This window comes from Juglans microcarpa x Juglans regia, chromosome 5D, assembly GCF_004785595.1.
Source record: "Juglans microcarpa x Juglans regia isolate MS1-56 chromosome 5D, Jm3101_v1.0, whole genome shotgun sequence".
Taxonomy (NCBI): Eukaryota; Viridiplantae; Streptophyta; class Magnoliopsida; order Fagales; family Juglandaceae; genus Juglans; species Juglans microcarpa x Juglans regia.
The window spans coordinates 35574444-35594486 of NC_054602.1; the positions used below are offsets into that span (position 1 = coordinate 35574444).

The 20043-nt window shown below is 39.9% G+C and overlaps 1 protein-coding gene and 1 long non-coding RNA gene across 3 annotated transcripts in view; one reads left to right on the top strand and one right to left on the bottom strand.

The window, feature by feature from the left end:
* The window catches only part of LOC121264800, a 32456-nt gene extending 12923 nt beyond the window's left edge, over positions 1-19533 (bottom strand). The window contains exons 1-8 of one of the 2 annotated variants that reach the window (XM_041168099.1): positions 19181-19533; positions 18476-18603; positions 18151-18283; positions 12922-13078; positions 12766-12844; positions 12398-12438; positions 12129-12245; positions 11882-11962 (exon numbers count right to left, since the gene is read on the bottom strand). In XM_041168099.1, coding sequence (XP_041024033.1) covers positions 11882-11962; positions 12129-12245; positions 12398-12438; positions 12766-12844; positions 12922-13078; positions 18151-18283; positions 18476-18603; positions 19181-19340 — 896 coding nt within the window. In that variant the 5' untranslated portion in view covers positions 19341-19533. Of the gene's footprint in view, positions 1-11881; positions 11963-12128; positions 12246-12397; positions 12439-12765; positions 12845-12921; positions 13079-13674; positions 13778-18150; positions 18284-18475; positions 18604-19180 lie in introns of those variants that run through there. The other variant, XM_041168101.1, reaches the window with a different exon arrangement.
* LOC121264801 lies at positions 5350-5750 on the top strand. The gene is made up of 2 exons (XR_005940563.1): positions 5350-5489; positions 5526-5750. It is a non-coding gene; the product is annotated as an uncharacterized LOC121264801 (long non-coding RNA).
* Positions 19534-20043: the final 510 nt, after the last annotated feature.

Below are 20043 nucleotides of genomic sequence, written 5' to 3' on the forward strand. Positions count from 1 at the left end.
CTATCCATTTCATCCATCTCTCTCCAAAACCGCATCTTGCAAGTAAATAGAGCAGAAATTTCCAGTTAACGTGATCATAGGTTTTTTCCATGTCTAATTTGCAGATTAACCCAGGTTCCCGAGATTTGAGACGTCCATCCAAAACTTCATTTGCAATTAGAACCGAGTCTAGAATTTGTCTACATTTGACAAATGCATTTCATGGTTTCAAAATTAACTTTTCCATCACCGTACTCAGTCGATTTGCTAGCACTTTAGAGAGAATCTTATAGACCCCTGTCACAAGGCTAATAGGATGATAATCACGAACATCCACTGACCCCACTTTTTTTGGTATGAGTGCTAAGAAGGTGGCATTGAGGCTTCTTTCGAAACTAGCATAATAATGGAACTCTCGAAAAACCCGCATAAGATCACCCTTGATCACCTCCCAACAGGTTTGAAAGAAGCCCATAGTAAAACCATCAGGGCCCAGGGCCTTATCACTAGCCATACCACGGACAACTTTGCATACTTCTTCTTCAAAGGGCCTCTCCATCCAACCTGCACACTGTTGGTCAAAGACTGAGAACATCAACCCATCTGCTAACGGTCTCCAAGATTGTTGTTCGGATAGAAGATGTTCATAATACTGTACCAAGTGCTCCTCAATACTTGGCTGATCCGAAAAAACTACACCATCAACCATCAAAGCATCTGTAGCATTGATCCTCCGACGCGAATTAGCCACCCTATGAAAGAACTTTGTACATCTATCTCTCTCCTCAAGCCATAAAGCCCTGGATTTTTGTCTCCAAGAGGTCTCTTCCATTAGTAACACTCGTTCAAGATCTGTAACTACCTGTCTCGTGAACTTTTTCAGCTTCATTAAGAATTCTTGCCTCCTTCTCTCCCTCCAGGCCCTGTAACTCCTCCGTAAGGGAACGTTGTTGTGATATAATATTGCCAAACACTTGTTCATTCCATAACTTCAAATCATATTTTAGCGCTTTTAGTTTCCTTGCCAGAATGTAGCTTGGAGATCCTTGGAACTCATACGAAGACCACCATTGTCTGACCCTATCTACAAAACCGTCAGATTTAAGCCACATATTTTCAAATTTGAAATACTTTCTACCTCCTTGGATGCCTCCACAATACAAAAAGATAGGGAAGTGGTCAGAACAAACTCTAGGTAAGCATTTTGAAGTACATCAGGAAAGTGTGATTCTCATTCTGAAGTTAACAAAAATCTATCAATTCTCGACCAAGAAGGGAGGTCTCGAGTATTGGACCAAGTATATAAGCCTCCCGTTAGTGGAATATCCATAAGCTCTTATCCTAAAAAAAATCAGAGAATTCCCTCATAGTGGGAGTTATGTGGGATGTACCTGATCGTTCACTTGGGAAGCAAGATACATTGAAGTCTCCCCCTATACAACTTGGTACATCCCACCAACTAATGATTCCAGCCAACTCTTCCCACAATAAGCTTCTTTATGGGTCAATATTAGGACCGTATACACCTGCAAATGCCCAACGAAACCCATCTTCTACATTTACAAAGGAGCACGCCACAGTGAATTCACCCACACATTCCTCTACTCTTTCCACCACTCTTTTATCGAACATGATAAGAACACCACCCGAGGCACCTTTGGAAGGTAGATACGACCACCCAACATGATGCCCTCTCCACAAACTACGAATTATTTGCCTTGTAATTAGGTCTAGTTTGGTCTCTTGCAAGCAAATGATATCACCCTACCATTGTCGGAGTAAGTTTCTGACTAGGAGTTGTTTGGCCTGCTCGTTCAACCCCTTTACATTCCAAGATATAATTTTTGGCTTTATAACAAAACCATCGATGCCCTTCCCTTCCCACGCCCGCGACAAGAACTTCGCTCCCCTCCCTTATCGTTCATATCCCACATAAGCCTCTTGAGTTCTCTCTCTTTTTTTTTCCAAAGCCTATGAGGGACCAGCTTTAGTTGGTGTATTTGCAGTTTCAACAGCTGTGAGTAACGTCAAAAATTCATCTTCAAAACCACGCATGTAATCCCAACAATATGTTTGATTTCCATGGCTTTTCGAATTACCCAACCTAAGACCCTTGGATGAAAAGAGTTCAAATGAGTGGGTTCTATCCCCTCAACAAGGCACCTGCCCCTCACTGCATCCTCCCCTCCTTCAATCATCATCTCCACTCCATTTGTAGACTCACAAACTACCAGAGTACCTTCCATTGCACTATCCTCTGGATTACCCAATCTACCTACACTGTGATGGTCCTCCAACATGGGTTTCACGGTAGCTCCGTCAAGTTCTGTGATTTTTCACAATGTTTCGACCCACCCAACAGCTCACTCATCCTCTTCTCTGTAACCTCTTGCGGAATAGTAGCTTCCACAGACGCCGGCAACGACGTTAGCGCCATCGAGATGGCTAGAGGCAACCCAGAGGGGACCGTCGCACCCTTCTATGCCACCTCACAAGACAATGATCCTTCCGATGAGAAACCAGTAACCTCCTCTGAAGCTTCGTGAGGGATCGTAACTTCCACAAACGCTGGCGACATCGTTATTGCCGTTGTGATGAGTAGAGGCAACCCAAAGGGGTCCATCGCACCCTTCTATGCCACCCCAAGAGACGAGGAACCTCCCGATGACATACATGTCTGATACGCACCTTCCTCTGTAAACAAGAACACTTCCGGCACTAAGTTTTCTCCGCAGATATCACCGGAAGCAGTCCCTGAGGATGACGGTGCCGAGCCGTCGATGGTTGTCAACGGAAATTTTCGTTGATGTTGTTGGGCTAGTAGCCCACACGGCCCAGTGGCTTTCGAGCCCTTCACAGGAGAAGGCCTAGCCCTCTTGAGGCACCACCTCCACTTGGGTTGGGCCTGGCATGACGCCGTGACCGGCCCAGGCCCATCTTGGCTTTCAGCCTTAACCCAGCACCCTAATGACCCAAGCCCACTCCTAGGCCTAAGTCCACATTTCCTACCAGCGCTTCAATAGCATTCTTCAGATTACTAAGTTCACCCTTCACACATTTCAATTCCTGTTTTATCTCAAAAAGGGTCATTTGTTCCTCCCTTTCCAACGTGCAGGGGCTTGACACAACAGCTCCAACTAATTCAGGTAAAGGAGTTTTAACAGCTCGAGAGCACTCCCTTGCACCCCCTTTCTCCTTGTCCTTTTCTCCAATTTGAGAAGCCATCTTTTGACACGTATTGCCATGCACCACCACCCTGCCTACTCTACCTCCACCAATAGCCTCAACGTAGGACCGGGCTTGCCCACCCACCTCTTTCCACTTCCCCCCTTCCTAACCCACTGCTTGAACCTTAGAGGAGCATGACAGCATAAGCTTCATATCCATGGACATGTTTTTCCACCCCTAACCTTCCATCCCTGCTAGAAACACCAACATTCCTCGATGGCCATGACCATCGTATTCAGTTACTTCCAGGTAATACCTAAAAGAATTAACACGCCGATGAGCAACTAATGTCATTGACCCAGCTCGAAAAGTCTTGTAAAAATCCTTTCTTCCCTCTACAAAATAGCACTCCTCCATTGTGTTTGCTAGCCAGCGGGAGCAAGGAATATTAAAAGACATCACCTTTGAAAACTTCCTACCTCTTTCAGTAATACGAAAACAGTTTCCCCCCTCTAGAGATAAGATGAACATCTTATTTTCTATTAATACGATGAATGATTTGGTTTTCTACCTATTAAGTTTTCTCCCTGTACGAAGCCTAACCCGTGTGTGAACAGTGATTCGAGAGAAACCCTAACCTTCCTATCCCGCCGCCACCCCCACCCACCATCGATCGGAGAGTGACACCGCAGTCACAGACGAGGCCAAGGGGCCTAGGCGTCCTCATTGAGGACCGTCCGTCGGCGTCGGTTGCTAGTCGGCGAACACTTTTTTTTTCCTTTTTTTTTGTTTTTTGGTGCCGATTGTTGTGCACTTTGAATCCATCACAGAACTAATTGACAGACCCAGGCGTCTTCGTCGTGGTGCCTCCGACGTCGGTCTTTCTCAGGCGACTGGTATTTTTTCTGCTGCTCTTACGTTTCCTCCTCCTGCGATCTGCGATTTGAGCCTTTCCATTAGCCACTGCTACAGACTGTTTTGATAGACTCCAGCAACCACATTGTGGGCATCCGACGTCATCCTCCGATGACTAGAAGTTCTCCATTATCTCAAGGATTTTTTGCAAGAAAATCCGTGAACTCAGGGCCTCCAACAGATCTGTGTTTTACCTTAGGATGAAGTGGGAGCAGTAGGGAGAACTAGGAAAAGATTTGCAGTGGGATTTGACAATGACGACGAAGCATGATGCAGTTTCATCCCAGTTGGAAGGTGAGAGGTGGTTGAAAGTGGAATAAAAAACTTTCGTTTTTACGAAAGAGGGAAGAAATATCTTTCGTATTTCTGAATGTAGCAAAATGGTAGCTAAGTTCATATGTCTAGGGTGGACGACAGCTTCGTGGGTGGCTAAGGGGATTGAGAATTGTTTAGACCTTAACTGCCATGAAGGTTTCTTCAGAGAGCTAAGGATGGGTAATGGAGTTGTTAGCATTCAACATCATGTTAATGCAAGGGATAGTTTTTTGCAGCTTTCAGAATTCTGTAATGGAAGGAGGAAAGGTTTGTTGGTGATTCCAGAAGGCGCAAATGGCATTGGATGGAAAGGCTTTCTGCAGTCCATTCTAAGTGTCACCGAATCGAAAGCCACTTCTCGAAGTGGAGAGTTTGTTGATGGGAAAACAGTGGGAAGGCCTTCCTCAATCAAAGGTGCTTCGTACGCAGCGGTGTTGAAGTCACTGGCGGGTAGTCAAGCCAAGACCAGCTCAGCGGTAAAAAGAAAGGGCAAGGCACTTGTAGGAGACAAAAGACCTCAAGTGACTTTGGGAGAGTTGGAAGGGGTCTTGTGGGATGTCAAATCTCAATTGAAGGGAGTTATGGATTATGTAAGAGATCTAATGATTAAGGTGGATAAGGGGCTGGACCTACTTGTGGGTACAAGTGTGCCAGCAAGCGTGCCGAAAAGCGTGCAGGCAAAGGGTGTGTCAATGATAGGGTCGTTGGACGCTGGCATCTTGGTTCATGCCAGTGTCACTATGCCTTCTGAGGGAGCTATAGGGTCTCATGCACCAATTACAGATGTAGGTCCTTCTGTCCAGGGTTCATTTGTAGTTAAAGATGGGAATCCCTCCAAGGTCTCGAGTATTTTGAAAGAAACAGTCGAGCCTCTTTTAGAAGATGCAAACGGGGTAACAAAAGGTAGTACTTCCCTCTTGAGGAAGTAGTAGGGTCAGACAAAGTGGCACGTCAAGGATCGTCAAGGGACGGAGCATATACACAAAATGTTGATGGAGGGGAGGAACCTATAATCGTAACAGATGGAGGGGAAAACAACCATATACCTGTCGAGCAACCATTTGGCGAGAAGGAAATTATCGATTTGTCATTGGTGCCTCGTGTGGGGGAAGGTTTAGAATTGTCATTGGTGCCTTGTGTGGGGGAAGGTTTAGAGTCGGGAGTGCAGTCGGGTACTGTGGCTGGGGATAATGTCGTTCCCCTGGTTTCTCTTCCTCCGATTAACGATATAGCGGGTTCAACAGCGGATTGGATTCTGAATAAAGATAATGGGTTTCTACAAACCCTGGGACTTTCATATGGAGAGCAGGGAGAATATGAAGACCAATTTAAAGCACTACTCACTGCAATCGAGGCGAGCCACATGCTTGAAACCAAATCTAAGTTTAAGAAAAGCAGGGAGTTAAAGAATCTTTCTTGGACAATCAACTATGATACTAAGGGAGCTAGCTCAAGTCAAGGGAAGGCAAAAGGGAGGGCTTTATGAAGATGTTCTCGTAGTGGGATGCAGGGGATGGGGTTGGGGAGGTGTATCGATAGTTTCCAATTCGGGCTTGGTGTATTTTGGGTAGGTTTTCATGGGCTTTTGGGTCATTAGGGGCTTTCTTGTATGGGCTAGGTGTTTTTCTTGTATACGTTCAGTGTACTTAGTTACTCCTATTGATATATATATAATATTATTACTTATCAAAAAAAAATTCTATTCATAAGTGTTTTACAACACCCATCTTAACTTAGCACAATATCAGTCTCAAGGAAAAACTAATGAGAATATGATTCCCGAGAAGAATCACCAGAAAACTCACTCATGTTGGAAGACTGTACAGAGAGAAAACCAACTCACTCAGCACAACATTGTTAGCCTTCCCTTTCCTACAAAAGATTCTAAATCAAGTCTTCAAGAGTTTATATATATATTTATTATATGTACCGCCATTGAATTTGATTAAAAAACCCTAAGGGATGCTATCCAAGTCCATTGAGAATAAACAAAGGACAACACATAGTTAAGGAGGGGAATGAGAACGAGAATTTAGAAAATTTACAAAAGAAAATCTAGTGATGCAACAAACGGTGTTTTTAGCTCCTGTAGCATCATTCTTTTGCAGTCTTCAAAATTGCACACAACGGGTGATCCTCCATACATCTACGCACAAATTGAACCCCAGTTCACTCATACATTTGGGCATCAGCCAATCAATACCAAGAAGATCAAATATCAGCGTTCTCAATGCCCTAGCCACAACATAATGAAGCAACAAATGGTCAGCAGTTTTCCCACTCTTCTTGTACATAGAACACCAATACATCACCATAAGGTGCCTCCTCCTTAAGTTGTCCAGAGTCAGAATCTTCCCTTGAGCTGTCACATGCAAAGAAAGCCACTCTAGAGGAAGACACGTTCCACCACATACTTCTCCAAGAAAATTAGTATTCAGTCACAAAATGCAAAATTTAATAGAAAGATCTAACCTCTAACTTTTTCCTACTTCAATGAATCCACCTCATCTGATCCTTATAGTCTTCCTTAAATATGAAAGAATAGGTGGTTGAGGAGCAAAGAAACGATTCCACCCCCCAAGCATGCACTAGTTTAATTAAAGATACACTCCAATGTTGAATTCCATTATTTACTTGGTACAATTCAGCCACTGACACCTCTGCACAACTGGATATTCTGAACAAGTTTGGGTAGAATTGCTTTAGGGCTTGATCTCCACACCATACATCATACTAGAAATAAATTTTGGACCTGTACCCCAACTCATCTAATTGAACTAGAAAATCTTCCCTATCCTCGATGTATATTTTTACACCCTACTTCAAATGGCCCATTAATGATCAGCGAAATATTCTTTTTCAGGAGCTGCAGTGTTTTGATGAAAAAGAGGTTGATGGGGCCCTCTTATGGTGTCAGTGGATGAAACATTGCATCACAACTGTCATATTCTAGGTTCTAGTTAATGGCACTCCTGAAGGTTTCTTTAATTGCTCTTGGGGCTTGAGACAAGGGGACCCTTTATCTCCTTTCCTGTTTGTTTTAGTAATGGATGTGTTGAGTAGAATGTTAAAGGCGGTGGCGGATAGGGGCTTTATCTCGGGTTTCTCGGTGGGTGCCAGGTGATTCATCGAATGGTAGCTTAAATGTCTCTCATCTCCTCTTTGTTGATGACACACCGATTCTTTGTGAGCCGGATCCCAACCAAATTTGTTCCTTGAGGGTTCTTTTGCTTTGTTTTGAAGCTGCCTTCGGCCTTAAGGTGAATTTATCAAAATATGAAATGGTTCTTGTTGGCTTGATTAATAATTTAGGCAAATTGGCCGGTATCTTGGGCTGCAAGGTGTCATCCTTGCCTATGAGTATCTTGGTCTTCCTTTAGGGGCTCCTCATAAATCCAAGGCAATGTGGGATGGGATTGTTGAAAAGATTGAATGTAGATTGGCGGGTTGAAAGAGGATTTACTTGTCCAAAGGTGGTAGAATCACCTTAATCAACCGATCAAAAAAAAAAAAAAAAGAATCACCTTAATCAAGAGCACATTATCCAACCTCCCAACATACTTTCTATCTTTATTTCATTTGCTTGCAGGGGTGGCAAATAGATTGCAGAAGATTTTTCGTGATTTCTTGTGGGGAGGTTTAGAGGACAAGAAAGAATTCCATTTGATTTAGTGGGATAAGATCTATACCCCTTTATCTTATGGTGGTTTGGGGGTTAGAAAGTTGAAAACCTTGAATAATGCTCTGTTAGAGAAATGGTTATGGCAGTATCATTCAGAAGGGGATGCTCTTTGGAGGAATGTTATTGATGTTAAATATGAGTATTTGGGGAGGTTGGTGATCAAATGAAGTAAGAGGGCACATGGTGTGAGAGTTTGGAAATTTAGCCGGAATCGATGGAAAGATTTCTTCAGAAATTTCAAATTCGACGTGGGAAGGGGAACACGAATCAGATTCTAGTACGATATTTGGTGTGGTGATGTTGCTTTAAATAATGCTTTCTCTTCTCTTTATGGGATTGCGTTGGATAAGGGTGCCTTAGTGGCTAACAACATGGACATTTCTACTGGTTCTCTTCAATGGTCTGTGAGGTTTATTAGAGCTGTTCAAGATTAGGAGGTGGGGGATATTATTGAATTTTAAAGCGCGTATAATGTAAAGGTTGGAGGGGAGGATAGGTTGCTTTGGAGTCATTCGGGGAATAAGAACTTCTCAGTCAGATCCTATTATAAGGTTATGTCGACCCATTCTTCCATTGCTTTCCCTTGGAAGTGCGTTTGGAGGAGTAATGTTCCCCTCAAGATTGCTTTCTTTGGCTGGCTGGCTGGCCTCTCATAGAAAAATATTGACCACCGATAAGCTGAGAAAGCGTGACCTTTATATAATAGATTGGTGTTTCATGTGTAAAAGAAATGGAGAATCGGCGGATCATCTTCTTCTTCACTGTGAAGTAGTTAAGACTTTATGGGATAAAATCTTCACTAGGCTTGGTATTGCATGGGTAATGCCAAGGAGGGTGGTAGATTAATGTCATGTTGGAGAGGAATTCGGGGCAACCGTCAAATTGTGGTTGTTTGGAAGACAGTGTCTCTATGTTTAATGTGGTGTACTTGGAACGAGAGGAACGGTCACTGTTTTGATAATAGGGAACGCTCATTGGGAGGGTTCAAGGACTTTGTCTTTCATAAATTGTTACTTTGGGCTTCGGCTATTGTATTGGATGAGACTAGTTTTAATTAATTTTATGCTTTGGGCTTCGGCTATTATATTGAATGGGACTAGTTTTAATTATTTTATGTTGTTTTTCACAACACTTAGCTTATAATTAAGTTCACCTCCTGTAAACTTCCTGTGTACTTGGGCCTTGCCTAATTATGTGGATTAAAAAATTCTTCTTACTTTATCTAAAAAAAAAAAAAGGAAGACAAATTCTTGATTTAGTCCTCATTGCTGATGAATGCTTGGAAGGTAGATTCAAAGCCGGCACCATAGGTATTCTTTGCAAACTGGACATGGAGAAGGCCTTTGACCATGTAAATTGGGATTTTTTGGTGTATATTCTTGGTAGGTATGGTTTTGGGGAGAGATTGTGTAAATGTACAAAAAATTGCATCACAATTGTCAGATTCTCGGTTCTGGTTAATGGTACTCCTGGAAGTTTTTTTAATAGCCCTCGGGGTTTCAAAGGGGTCATTTGTCTCCTTTTCTATTCGTTCTAGTAATGGATGTGTTGAGTAGAATGTTGAAGGCAACAGCGGATAGGGGCTTTATCTCTGGTTTTTCAGTGGGAGGTTCATTGAACGGTGGCATAAATGTCTCACATCTCCTTTTTCTGATGATACGTTGATTCTTTGTGAGCCGGACCCTGATCAGATTCGTTCCTTCAGGGCTCTTTTGCTTTGTTTTAAAGTTGTTTCCAGACTTAAGGTGAATTTATCGAAATATGAAATGGTCCATGTCGGCTTGGTTAATAATTTAGAGGAATTGGCTGATATTCTGGGTTGCAAGGTGTCATATTTGCCTATGAAGTATCTTGGTCTTTCGTTGGGGGCTCGTCATAAATCCAAGGCAATGTGGGATGGGATTATCGAAAAGATTGAATGTAGATTGGCTGGTTGGAAAAGGATTCATTTGTCCAAAGATGGTAGAATCACCCTAATCAAGAGCACTTTATCTAACCTTGCAACATACTTTCTATCTTTATTTCCTTTGCTTGCAGGGGTGGCTAATAGAATAGAAAAGATTTTTCGTGCTTTCTTGTGGGGAGGTTTAGAAGATGAGAAAAAATTCCATTTTATCAAGTGGGATAAGATTAGTACCCTTTTATCTTGAGGAGGATTAGGGGTTAGAAAACTAAGAATTTTCAATAAGGCACATTTAGGGAAATGGTTATGGCGGTATCATCGAGAAGGGGATGCTCTTTAGAGGAATGTTATTGATGTCAAATATGCGAGTAGTTGGGGAGGTTGATGCTCTAATGAAGTAAGAGGGGCGCATCGTGTGGGTGTTTGGAAATTTATCCGGAATGGTAGGGAAGATTTTTTCAGAAATTTCAGTTTTGAGGTGGGAAGGGGAACACGAATCAGATTTTGGCATGATATATGGTATGGTGATATTGCTTTGAAGAATGTTTTCCCTTCTTTATATAGGATTGCATTGGATAAGGATACCTCTATGGCTGATTACATGGACATATCTACTGGTTTTCTTCAGTGGTCTGTGAGGTTTATTAGAGCTGTTCAGGATTGGGAGGTGGGGAACATTACTGCATTTTATAGTGTTATATGCACTGAATTTAATGGCTGAAGGGGAGGATAGGTTGCTTTGGATTTACTAGGGAAATAAGAATTTTTTGGTCAGATCCTTTTATAAAGTAATGTCGTCCCATTCTGCTATTGATTTCCCTTGGAAGGGCATTTGGAGAAGCAAAGTAACTCTCAAGGTTGCTTTCTTTGGTTGGCTGACCTCCCATGGGAAAATTCTGACTATCGACAAGCTGTGGAAGCGCGGCATCATTATAACAGATTGGTGTTTAATGTGTAAAAGAAACGAAGTATCAATGGACCACCTTTTTCTTCATTGTGATGTGGCTAAAGCTTTATGGGATTAAATCTTTACTAGGCTTGGTATCACATGGGTAATGTCTAGGAGGGTGGTAGATTTATTTTCATGTTGGAGAGGAATTCAGGGTAATCGTCAAATTGTGGCTGTTTGGAAGATGGTGCCATTATGTCTAATGCATTATACTTGGAATGATAGGAATTGTTGCTGTTTTTATAATAGGGAATGTTCGATAGGAGGATTTAGAGATTTTTCTTCCATACTTTGTTATCTTGGGCTTCGGCTATTGTATTGAATGGGACTAGCCTTAATGACTTTTATGCTGCTTTTCACAGCACTTGGCTTGTAATTAGGTTTTTCTCTTGTATACTTCATGTGTACTTGAGTTTTGCCTAATTATGTGGATTAATAAATTCTAAAAAATAAAAATAAAAAAGAGGATATTTAGAGATACAAGTAACTGCTAGTGAACCAAAAGGCCAAAATAGAATATCACGTCACAAAGCTCGAAGTACTGATGCTACAACTACATAAAGAAGACCATTGTTGCTTCATAGAACAAAAACCTATGTTTTTCATTTATAGAGAAAAAAAAGGTTTGACAGTATCCCCATAAAATTCCTAGATCCTCAGCCCATTAAAAGCCTCCCATTCAATGGAGACAGAAAAGTGTATTGAGAAAGAAACACTTATAGGCTGACTATGTTGTCAACATAAAAGCAGAATTGAAAGATAAATAAAAAATCTAAAAATAGTAATGCTAGAAACTACACCACTGTCCCACAATTATTCCATTCTGCTGATGTGGCAATATTTAATAACCCTCCCATCAGCAAGTGGAATAATAGTGGGATAGTAGAGAAGTTTTTAACAGTTTCCATATTCTGAATATCAATTCGTAATATAAGTAGACTCAACACAATGCAGGAAGCAGAAACAATACCCCATGAATTTGATGAACCTTTCAAACTCAGTGGTGTAGACATCAATAGCTTGTTCCAAGAAAGCAACTTGTTGCCCCTTTCTGCTCAATATAAATGCACCAAAGATGTGTTGAGCTAACAAAAGAAACTTTTTTCTGATCAACCAACAAAAGAAACTAAAAGAAAGCATCACCTCCTAAATATATTTTTCGTAGATACCATCAACAATACTTAACAACTGAGATACAAATGTTGGAAAATACTCACGAATTTCCAGCATCAAAACGCCCCCATAATACCAAAAGAAAGAGTCGAATAGAAATCACCATTGTTGTAAGGCTGTATAATGGTGGTCCATATCGTTGTCGTTGCTCATCCATAGGCCTAGTAATTACACTTTTTCAGTATCCTATAGTCATTCAGCACGATCATTTAAAGAATTTCACAGTCATAGCTATCTTCAAATGAATTTGAAAAGCTATGATAATTATCCGAAGGAAAAAATAAGATGCTATTTCAAGACAGAAAGTATATACCCTTCATCATCATTTATTTGCCGAATAAAATCAAGCAAAACCTGCGCCAAAAAATGTAATTATAAAAAATTTAACTATAACGATTGATACATGAGCAATAAAGTCCTAATTGTATACATATTTTTTCAATCTCAATTTAAATAATTTGTCTCAAATGTATGACTATTTGCCCAAAACTACTACCAGTTGAAAAGGTGCTGTAACGGTATATAGAATCTCATGAGACAACCATGGGAGTACAAGTATATGACTATTTTTGCTAGTGAAACAGGTGGAACCCAAGTTCAAACAAGTACTATGATTGCTGGGTAAGTCCAACCAAACAAGTGATTCGATCAGCTGGGGGGAGGGAGCCAACAAAGTACTACCTCTGGAACTCCAACCAAGTATTTCACAAGGGTTTTGTAGACACCTGAGGCAGAACCAAGTTGAGCTAATTGTCTCCTCCTGGGTGAATCAATAATCATATCATAAATTACTCGTACAATGAGAAAACTACCAAAATGAAAATCAAGAAGCCTCACCTTTCCATTTGTTGTTTCCATAGAAGAGCATATCGATCACGTATACTTCCACCAGAATTAACCAAAGCGTCAACGTCTGCTTGCTTAGTTCTCTCCGAGCGCTCCCGTTGTTGTCTAATAAGTGTTCCCCGAAAATCTTGAGGCATGTAGGTCATGACTGCAAATACATTCACAAATTTCAGCATTGATAAAATATTGCAGCAAAGTTCAAAGCCATGCATCTCAAAACACGTATGCAGAGAATCAGTTAGGACATGGTTCAGAAGCAATGTACAAAAGAGCTGCTATGTGCCTTTCTGGTTGGATATAATTTGGAACAGTATAGCACCACAGCTGTATCAAGTTGATCCCCCATACCCCATATAAGAAGATAACTTTAATCGGTATTATCTCCAAGTTAAAAATCCATATTACAACCTGATTTCCCAAATCCTAGACCTAGTCAATGTTCTGTCATTCTTTCTAAAATTTGTATTAAATTAATTCCAAGATATTACAACCTATCAAGCATAAATGAACAACTTAGACAACATATTATCACTCATAAACTTCCAACCAACAATAAGAATACCATGAGGCTGCCAGAAGGCCGACTAGCCTAACGGTTGGGGTTGTTTTTGTTAACCGCACGAATGGAGTTCAAGCCCCACGAAACCAATATCATCAAAAATTTTATTATATATATGTATAAATATATATTTTTACTTATAAAAAAAAAGAATACCATGAGGCCGTAAAGCCATGCTGACTTACGATTTTCAAAGCATATGCTTCCAATGTTGCTAAAAGCATGCTTAAGTGCAAAGTGCCAGGGCTGAAGCATTTTCCCTATGAAGAGCGAAGCGCATTTACAAAAGCCTGCCTTTGGAACTTTTTGTGGGAGCTTTAAAAAAAAAAAAAATTGTAATTTTTTCAGTTGATATCAAATATCATTTCCGGAACATAGCGCTACATGTTGTCATATGTGATGTACATGCTTCGAACCTGATATAATAATCCAAGTCCAGCATAGCCAAGCAATGAATGAGTTCTCTGAAGTTATTTTTGATATGGATCTGGTGGACCTACCACTTGTTGGTGGTGTGCACACTTGGTCTAATAATCGGGTGTGGTCTCGTTTGGACAGATTTTTGGTGTCTCCTTCATGGGAAGCATATTACTCTACCATGTTACATAAGAGATTGGATAGAGTTTGCTCGGACAATTACCTCGTTGTGCTAGATTATGGAGGCATTCACGAGGGTAAACGATACTTTAAGTTTGAAAATTTGTGGCTGAAAGTTGAGGGTTTTGTGGAGAAAGTGAGGTCGTGGTGGACCTCATACTCTTTTGAGGGTTCACCCAGCTTTATCCTGGCTGGGAAATTGAAAGCACTGAAGAGGGATTTAAAGAGGTGGAATGCTGAAGTCTTCGGGCACATTAATAGTCAAAAAAGGTCTCTTGTGAAGGTCTAAAGGACTTGGAGGAAAGGGAGGTGAGCACTCTCTTTCTGAAGAGGACTCTTGTAGGAAACTAGCTATCACTTCAGAGCTGGAGGAGGTGTTACTAATGGAGAAAATCTTGTGGAGACAAAAGTCAAGAACCCTTTGGTTAAAGGAAGGGGACCATTGTACAAAACTTTTCCACCGGTTGGCTAATTCTCCCCGTAGGAATAATGCTATCGAAGTACTTCAGATTGAGGGACAGGTATACTCTGATTATGATGCCATTAAGAACCATATTGTCACTTACTATGAAGATCTACTTGCTGAAAAACCCCTATGGAGACCCAAACTGGATGGTATGCCTTTTGAGAAAATTGATCAAGTAACCTCTGTGTGGTTGGAGAGACCTTTTGAAGCTAAGGAGGTTCTTCGGGTGCTTCGCAAGATGGCCAAGGATAAAGCCCTGGGGCCGGATGGGTTTTCGATGGCCTTTTATCATGATTGTTGGGATGTGGTGAGGAAGAATATTATGCAGGTTTTTCAGGAGTTATACACTTTTGGTAAATTTGAAAAAAGCATTAATGCATCTTCTATTGCTCTTATCCCTAAGAAAGTTGGGGCAGTGGATGTGAAAGATTTTTGGCCTGTTAGTCTCATTAATGGGGTATATAAGATTATTTCAAAGGTGATTGCCGATCGCATGAATAAGGTTTTGAGTAGTATTATATCAAAACCCCAAAACATGTGATTATTACTATTCGCCCATCAAATCATATTAATGAAGGGGAGACAAATCTTGGATTCGGTGTTGATTGCCAATGAATGCCTAGATTGTAGACTCAATGAGGGTACACAGACTCTTGTGTAAGTTGGACAAGGAGAAGGCCTATGACCATGTTAATTGGGATTTTCTATGTTATTTACTTGGGAGGTGCAGTTTCGGGGAGAGATGAATTTCATGGATTAGGCATTTTATAACTATGGTTCGCTACTCGGTTTTGGTCAATGGAGCACCGGAAGGATTCTTTAACAGCTCTAAGGGATTAAGACAAGGGAATCCCCTCTCCCCTTTGTTGTTTGTCATTGTTATGGATGCATTGAGTCGTATGTTGAGTGCAGCTATTAATAGAGGCTTTATTGCTGCATTCTCTGTGGGAGGTCTCACTATATTTCACTTACTATTTGCTGATGACACATTGCTGTTTGTGAGCCGGACAATGATCATATGCAGTACTTGAGGGCTGTATTACTTTGTTTTGAAGCGGTTTCAGGCCTGAAGGTAAATCTCAAAGTCTAAAATGGTTTTTGTGGGTGGTGTGAACAATATTCAAGGCTTGGCAACTATCTTGGGTTGTAAGATTGCTTCCCTGCCCTTGAACTACCTCGGTCTTCTATTAGGGGCTGCGTTCAAGACAAAATCTATTTGGGATGGTGTGTTAGAAAAAATCGAAAAAAGATTGGCTAGGTGGAAACGGATATCTTTGTCCAAGGGTGGTAGATTGACTCTCATTAAGAGCACCTAATCTCCCTACTTATTTTCTATCCTTATTTCCAATACCTACAGGTGTGGCTTCTCGTATTGAGAAAACTTTCCGTAACTTTCTTTGGGGAGGAATGGGGGATGAAACTAAGTTCCATCTTGTGGGTTGGGATAAAGTTTGCTCATTAATAATATGTGGTGGGTTGGGGGTGCGTAATGTATGGGTCTTCAACAAAGCACTTTTGGGGAAATGGTTGTGGAGGGTATTATAGGGAATGAGAGGGCTTATGGAGAGAAGTCATAAAGTCTATGTATGGGAGCATTCGGGGGGGTTGGTGCTCTAATGAAGTTAGGGGGACACATGGGGTGAGATTGTGGAAACACATAAGAGTTGGATGGGGAAGAGTCTCTCAATTTTCATATTCGCAATTGGAAGAGACAACAATGTTTACTTTTGGCACAATATGTGATGCAATGACACGGCTCTTAAACAGGTGTTTCCTATGTTTTACCAAATTGCTTGTGACAAAGAGGCTGTTGTGGCTGATTTATTGGTACTATCCAATGGTGTTGTCCATTGGAATGTGAGATTTTCGAGAGCAGCTCAAGATTGGGAGTTGGACATGTTTGCTGGTTTCTTTGATTCGTTATATGCAATGTCGATTGGCAATGAGATAAGGGATAGGCTGTTGTGGAATCAAAGTGGAAATAAAAAATTCTCGGTGCGCTCTTTCTATAAGGCTCTCTTGGGATTTTCTAATGATCATAGCTATCCTTGGAAGTGCAAGGTACCTTCCAAGATTGCTTTCTTTGTCTAGACTGCATCTCTTGGGCGGATTCTCACATTGGATAATATGAGAAAATGTGGTCTCCTTATTTCAAATTGGTGATTTATGTGCAAGAGTGATGGGGAATTAGTTGATCATCTTTTGTACATTGTGAAGTGGCCCGGTGTTTATGGAATGAGATCTTTAATAGGATAGGGGTGGAATGGGTCATGCCTAGAAGAGTTAGGGATATTATGTGCTGTTGGAGAGGTATCGGGGGAAATGCCCACATCACTGTTGTGTGGAGAATGATCCCTCATTGCATTATGTGATGCTTGTGGTTGGAGCGAAACAAGAAGTTCTTTGAAGACATGGAGCATTCTGTGGATGAGTTGAAGCGATTTTTTTACAATACATTACTTTCCTGGGCTTCGGCCATTATTTGTAATATGGACAACCTTCATGATTTGCTTGTAACTCTCACTAGTGCTTAGATGTAATTAGGCATGTTCATTGTATACTACTAGTGTACCTAGGCAATGCCTCTTATATCAATAAAATTTTACTTTTACCTATCAAAAAAAAAAAATCCAAGTTGGCAGATGGATTGATATTTGATTGCTTATGTTAGCATAAGTCAAAACCTACAATTCTTAAGCTTTTTTTTTTTCATGGCCTTTTTGATAGATTTTGATTCAACCATGTACTTTAATTTGATTATGCATAAAGTGTCTATTGTTAAAGCGCAAGAGACTTATATAAAATGTTATGTTTAAATTTTATGTTTTTTTATTATAAGTAATCAACCAATTAAATAATTTTTACGCTTAAATTTTATATAATTGGTTGATTGCATTTTTTTATAAGCCAGAATTGGCAAGTTTTTAGTCCTAAATTTATCTCTAATAGTAGAAATAACAAAGTGAAAGCTAAATTGTAAACTACCATGGCGGTTTTGGAGCCAACAAAATGAGCCCATAAACACCCGCTTAGCTAAAAATGAAATGGAATCAACGAAGACTTAAATTATGGACCATAATGCCGCTAAATAACTTCATAAGAAGAGAAATATGAGGACAAAGAAGAGAATTACAAAATGAAAGCTTATAAACTTACATGGATTCATATGATAAATCAAATTGTAAAACTCTTTTTTAAGTAATCAAAATATCATTATAAGTGCAAAAGGCAAAATCCAATTGTTGTAAAGTAAATCTGATGTATTACATCCAATCATGTGACTCACATCAGTTTATAAGCTTAATTTTTGTAATTTTGTTTATAGCCCTAGCATTTCTTGAATAAAAAGTATGCCAAAAAAATTCCATGGAGCATGAAAACACTCAAATGCATTAGTAAAATAAAAGACTAAGATTCCCAACCCTTAATAAGGGAAGAAAAAATAATTGAGCTAGCAAACCAACTAAAGGGTGTAAAACAAATAGCCATAGCTATAAATGTAAGGTTCTATTAGAAAATTATTGAACTTTGTATTTGAATATATACACACACACAAATATATATATATATATATATATCGGTAGACAAGATAATTAACCTGTATTAAACACATGATCCGAATTCTTAGATTGGAAGAACTCCAAAAACTTCAAAGTGTATTGAAGTTTATCTTTAAGCTGCCTGAAATTAGTAGCAAGGTCAGCAACATCAGGTGTTGACTGTTGCCGAAGCTGCAATTAGAACACAAAGGCAAGATAAATATGTGTTCCGTATTATAAGCAGAAGATGATCTAACAGAACAACTACACAGTGAAGTCCAAACGAGGAATAAAATATTGTGTTACAACCTTATTTAAGCATCACAACTACTTATCAAAAAAATATATATATACGTATCAAGGCTTACGAATCTTATATATTACCACTGCGGGCCAATGAGATGTTTCAAGTAAAAAAAGAATTTCCTCAATGTGTTCTCGATTCTTCCACATGTTCTCATCAATTTTATGCGGAGGCTGACGGTCTGCTTCATCTATCAGCAAGCTTTCATCTAGAATGGCAATGACACGAAGTGAGAAGTTCAAGTATAATAATCCAATTCAAATAGTAAGAATAAAACTAAATCAAACTATTGCAAACGCAATTAAGTGACCCAATGAATTAGATGTAATAATAGTTATATGATTGCAATCCAGTGAACTTCAGGCATACATTTCAAACCCAATGTAAATGTACGTGGGCGATTTACTTGTTAAGAAAAAAAAAATGAATGTGGGAGATTTTGCAAGCCCCCACTCAAGACGAAAGCAGCAACTAGAGCCATTCTTTGGTTACTCTTTCGTTTTGAGATTCAAGGCTGTACCACACGAACGAACACATAATATTGTCAGTTTTAAAGCAAGGAAAACATAAGCGACATCACAGGCACTAGATAACTTATGGGGGTAGATCTAAATCACCAGACAGCGTCTTTACTCACTAGAAAATAAAATTCTGTAGACACCGGTCTGTAACATAAAGATCTACATTAATTTTTTGAAAGACAGTGAGCCTGCATTTGTCAGGCATCTCGAAAGGACAATTGGGAGGGGTGGGGATAGATGGAGCAGATTAAGAGAGGTGGAAACCTTGAGTGGGAGGAAGGTGGTTGAGCAAATCGTCAGCCATCGAGCGAATCTCAGACGAAAGGCGAGAGACATCATCAGAGAGGGGTGGAAATGGGTATTTGTCGTAATAAGAAGCCAGATAACTCCTGGTTATTGGTACGAGACCCTCCGTAGAAGCCATCTCTTGATTAAATTTTCCTTTTAATTTCCCAATTTGAATGAGGGTTCTTGCTGGACCGATCAGAAAGACGATGCCGATCGACTCCTTCTCAGCACATTCTTTACGCCAACAAGGAGCACCGAGACGACCGGTTTTGGAATAGGAAAGTGAAGTCGACGCCACAGAGACGTGTGGCGGTGTGGGCCTTCTTTTTTCTTTTGTTTTTGTTGTTTGGTTACGCAATCTTATATGATTATTATAATTATTTTAAAATTTTACATAAAATATATTAATGAATTCAATTTTTTTTTTAATTTAAAAATAAAAATAATATTATAATAATATTTTATTTAATTTTTAACAACTAAATTTAATTTATTTTCATTCTTGTGTGCCGCCACACAGGTACCGGCATTGGGGATCAAGAGAAGAATATCTCGTGAGTAAGAAATTTGATTGGTTGCAGTATAACTCGTAGGAGTTCATTAAAAAGTTTTTAAAAAATGCAAACCAATATTCAATTATTTTAAATAAGCTTTTGCGAGGATTATGTGAAATGTGGTCTTCATTCGAATGAAGTTCGAGAAAGAAATTGTTGCTCTATAAATGTATCCACGAATATAATAGATGATCAATTAGATTTCGCTTTTGAGAATTTATTAATCACATTTACATATTCATTATCTTCCTTTGCCTATCAAATAGCATCTTGAAGATAATTTGT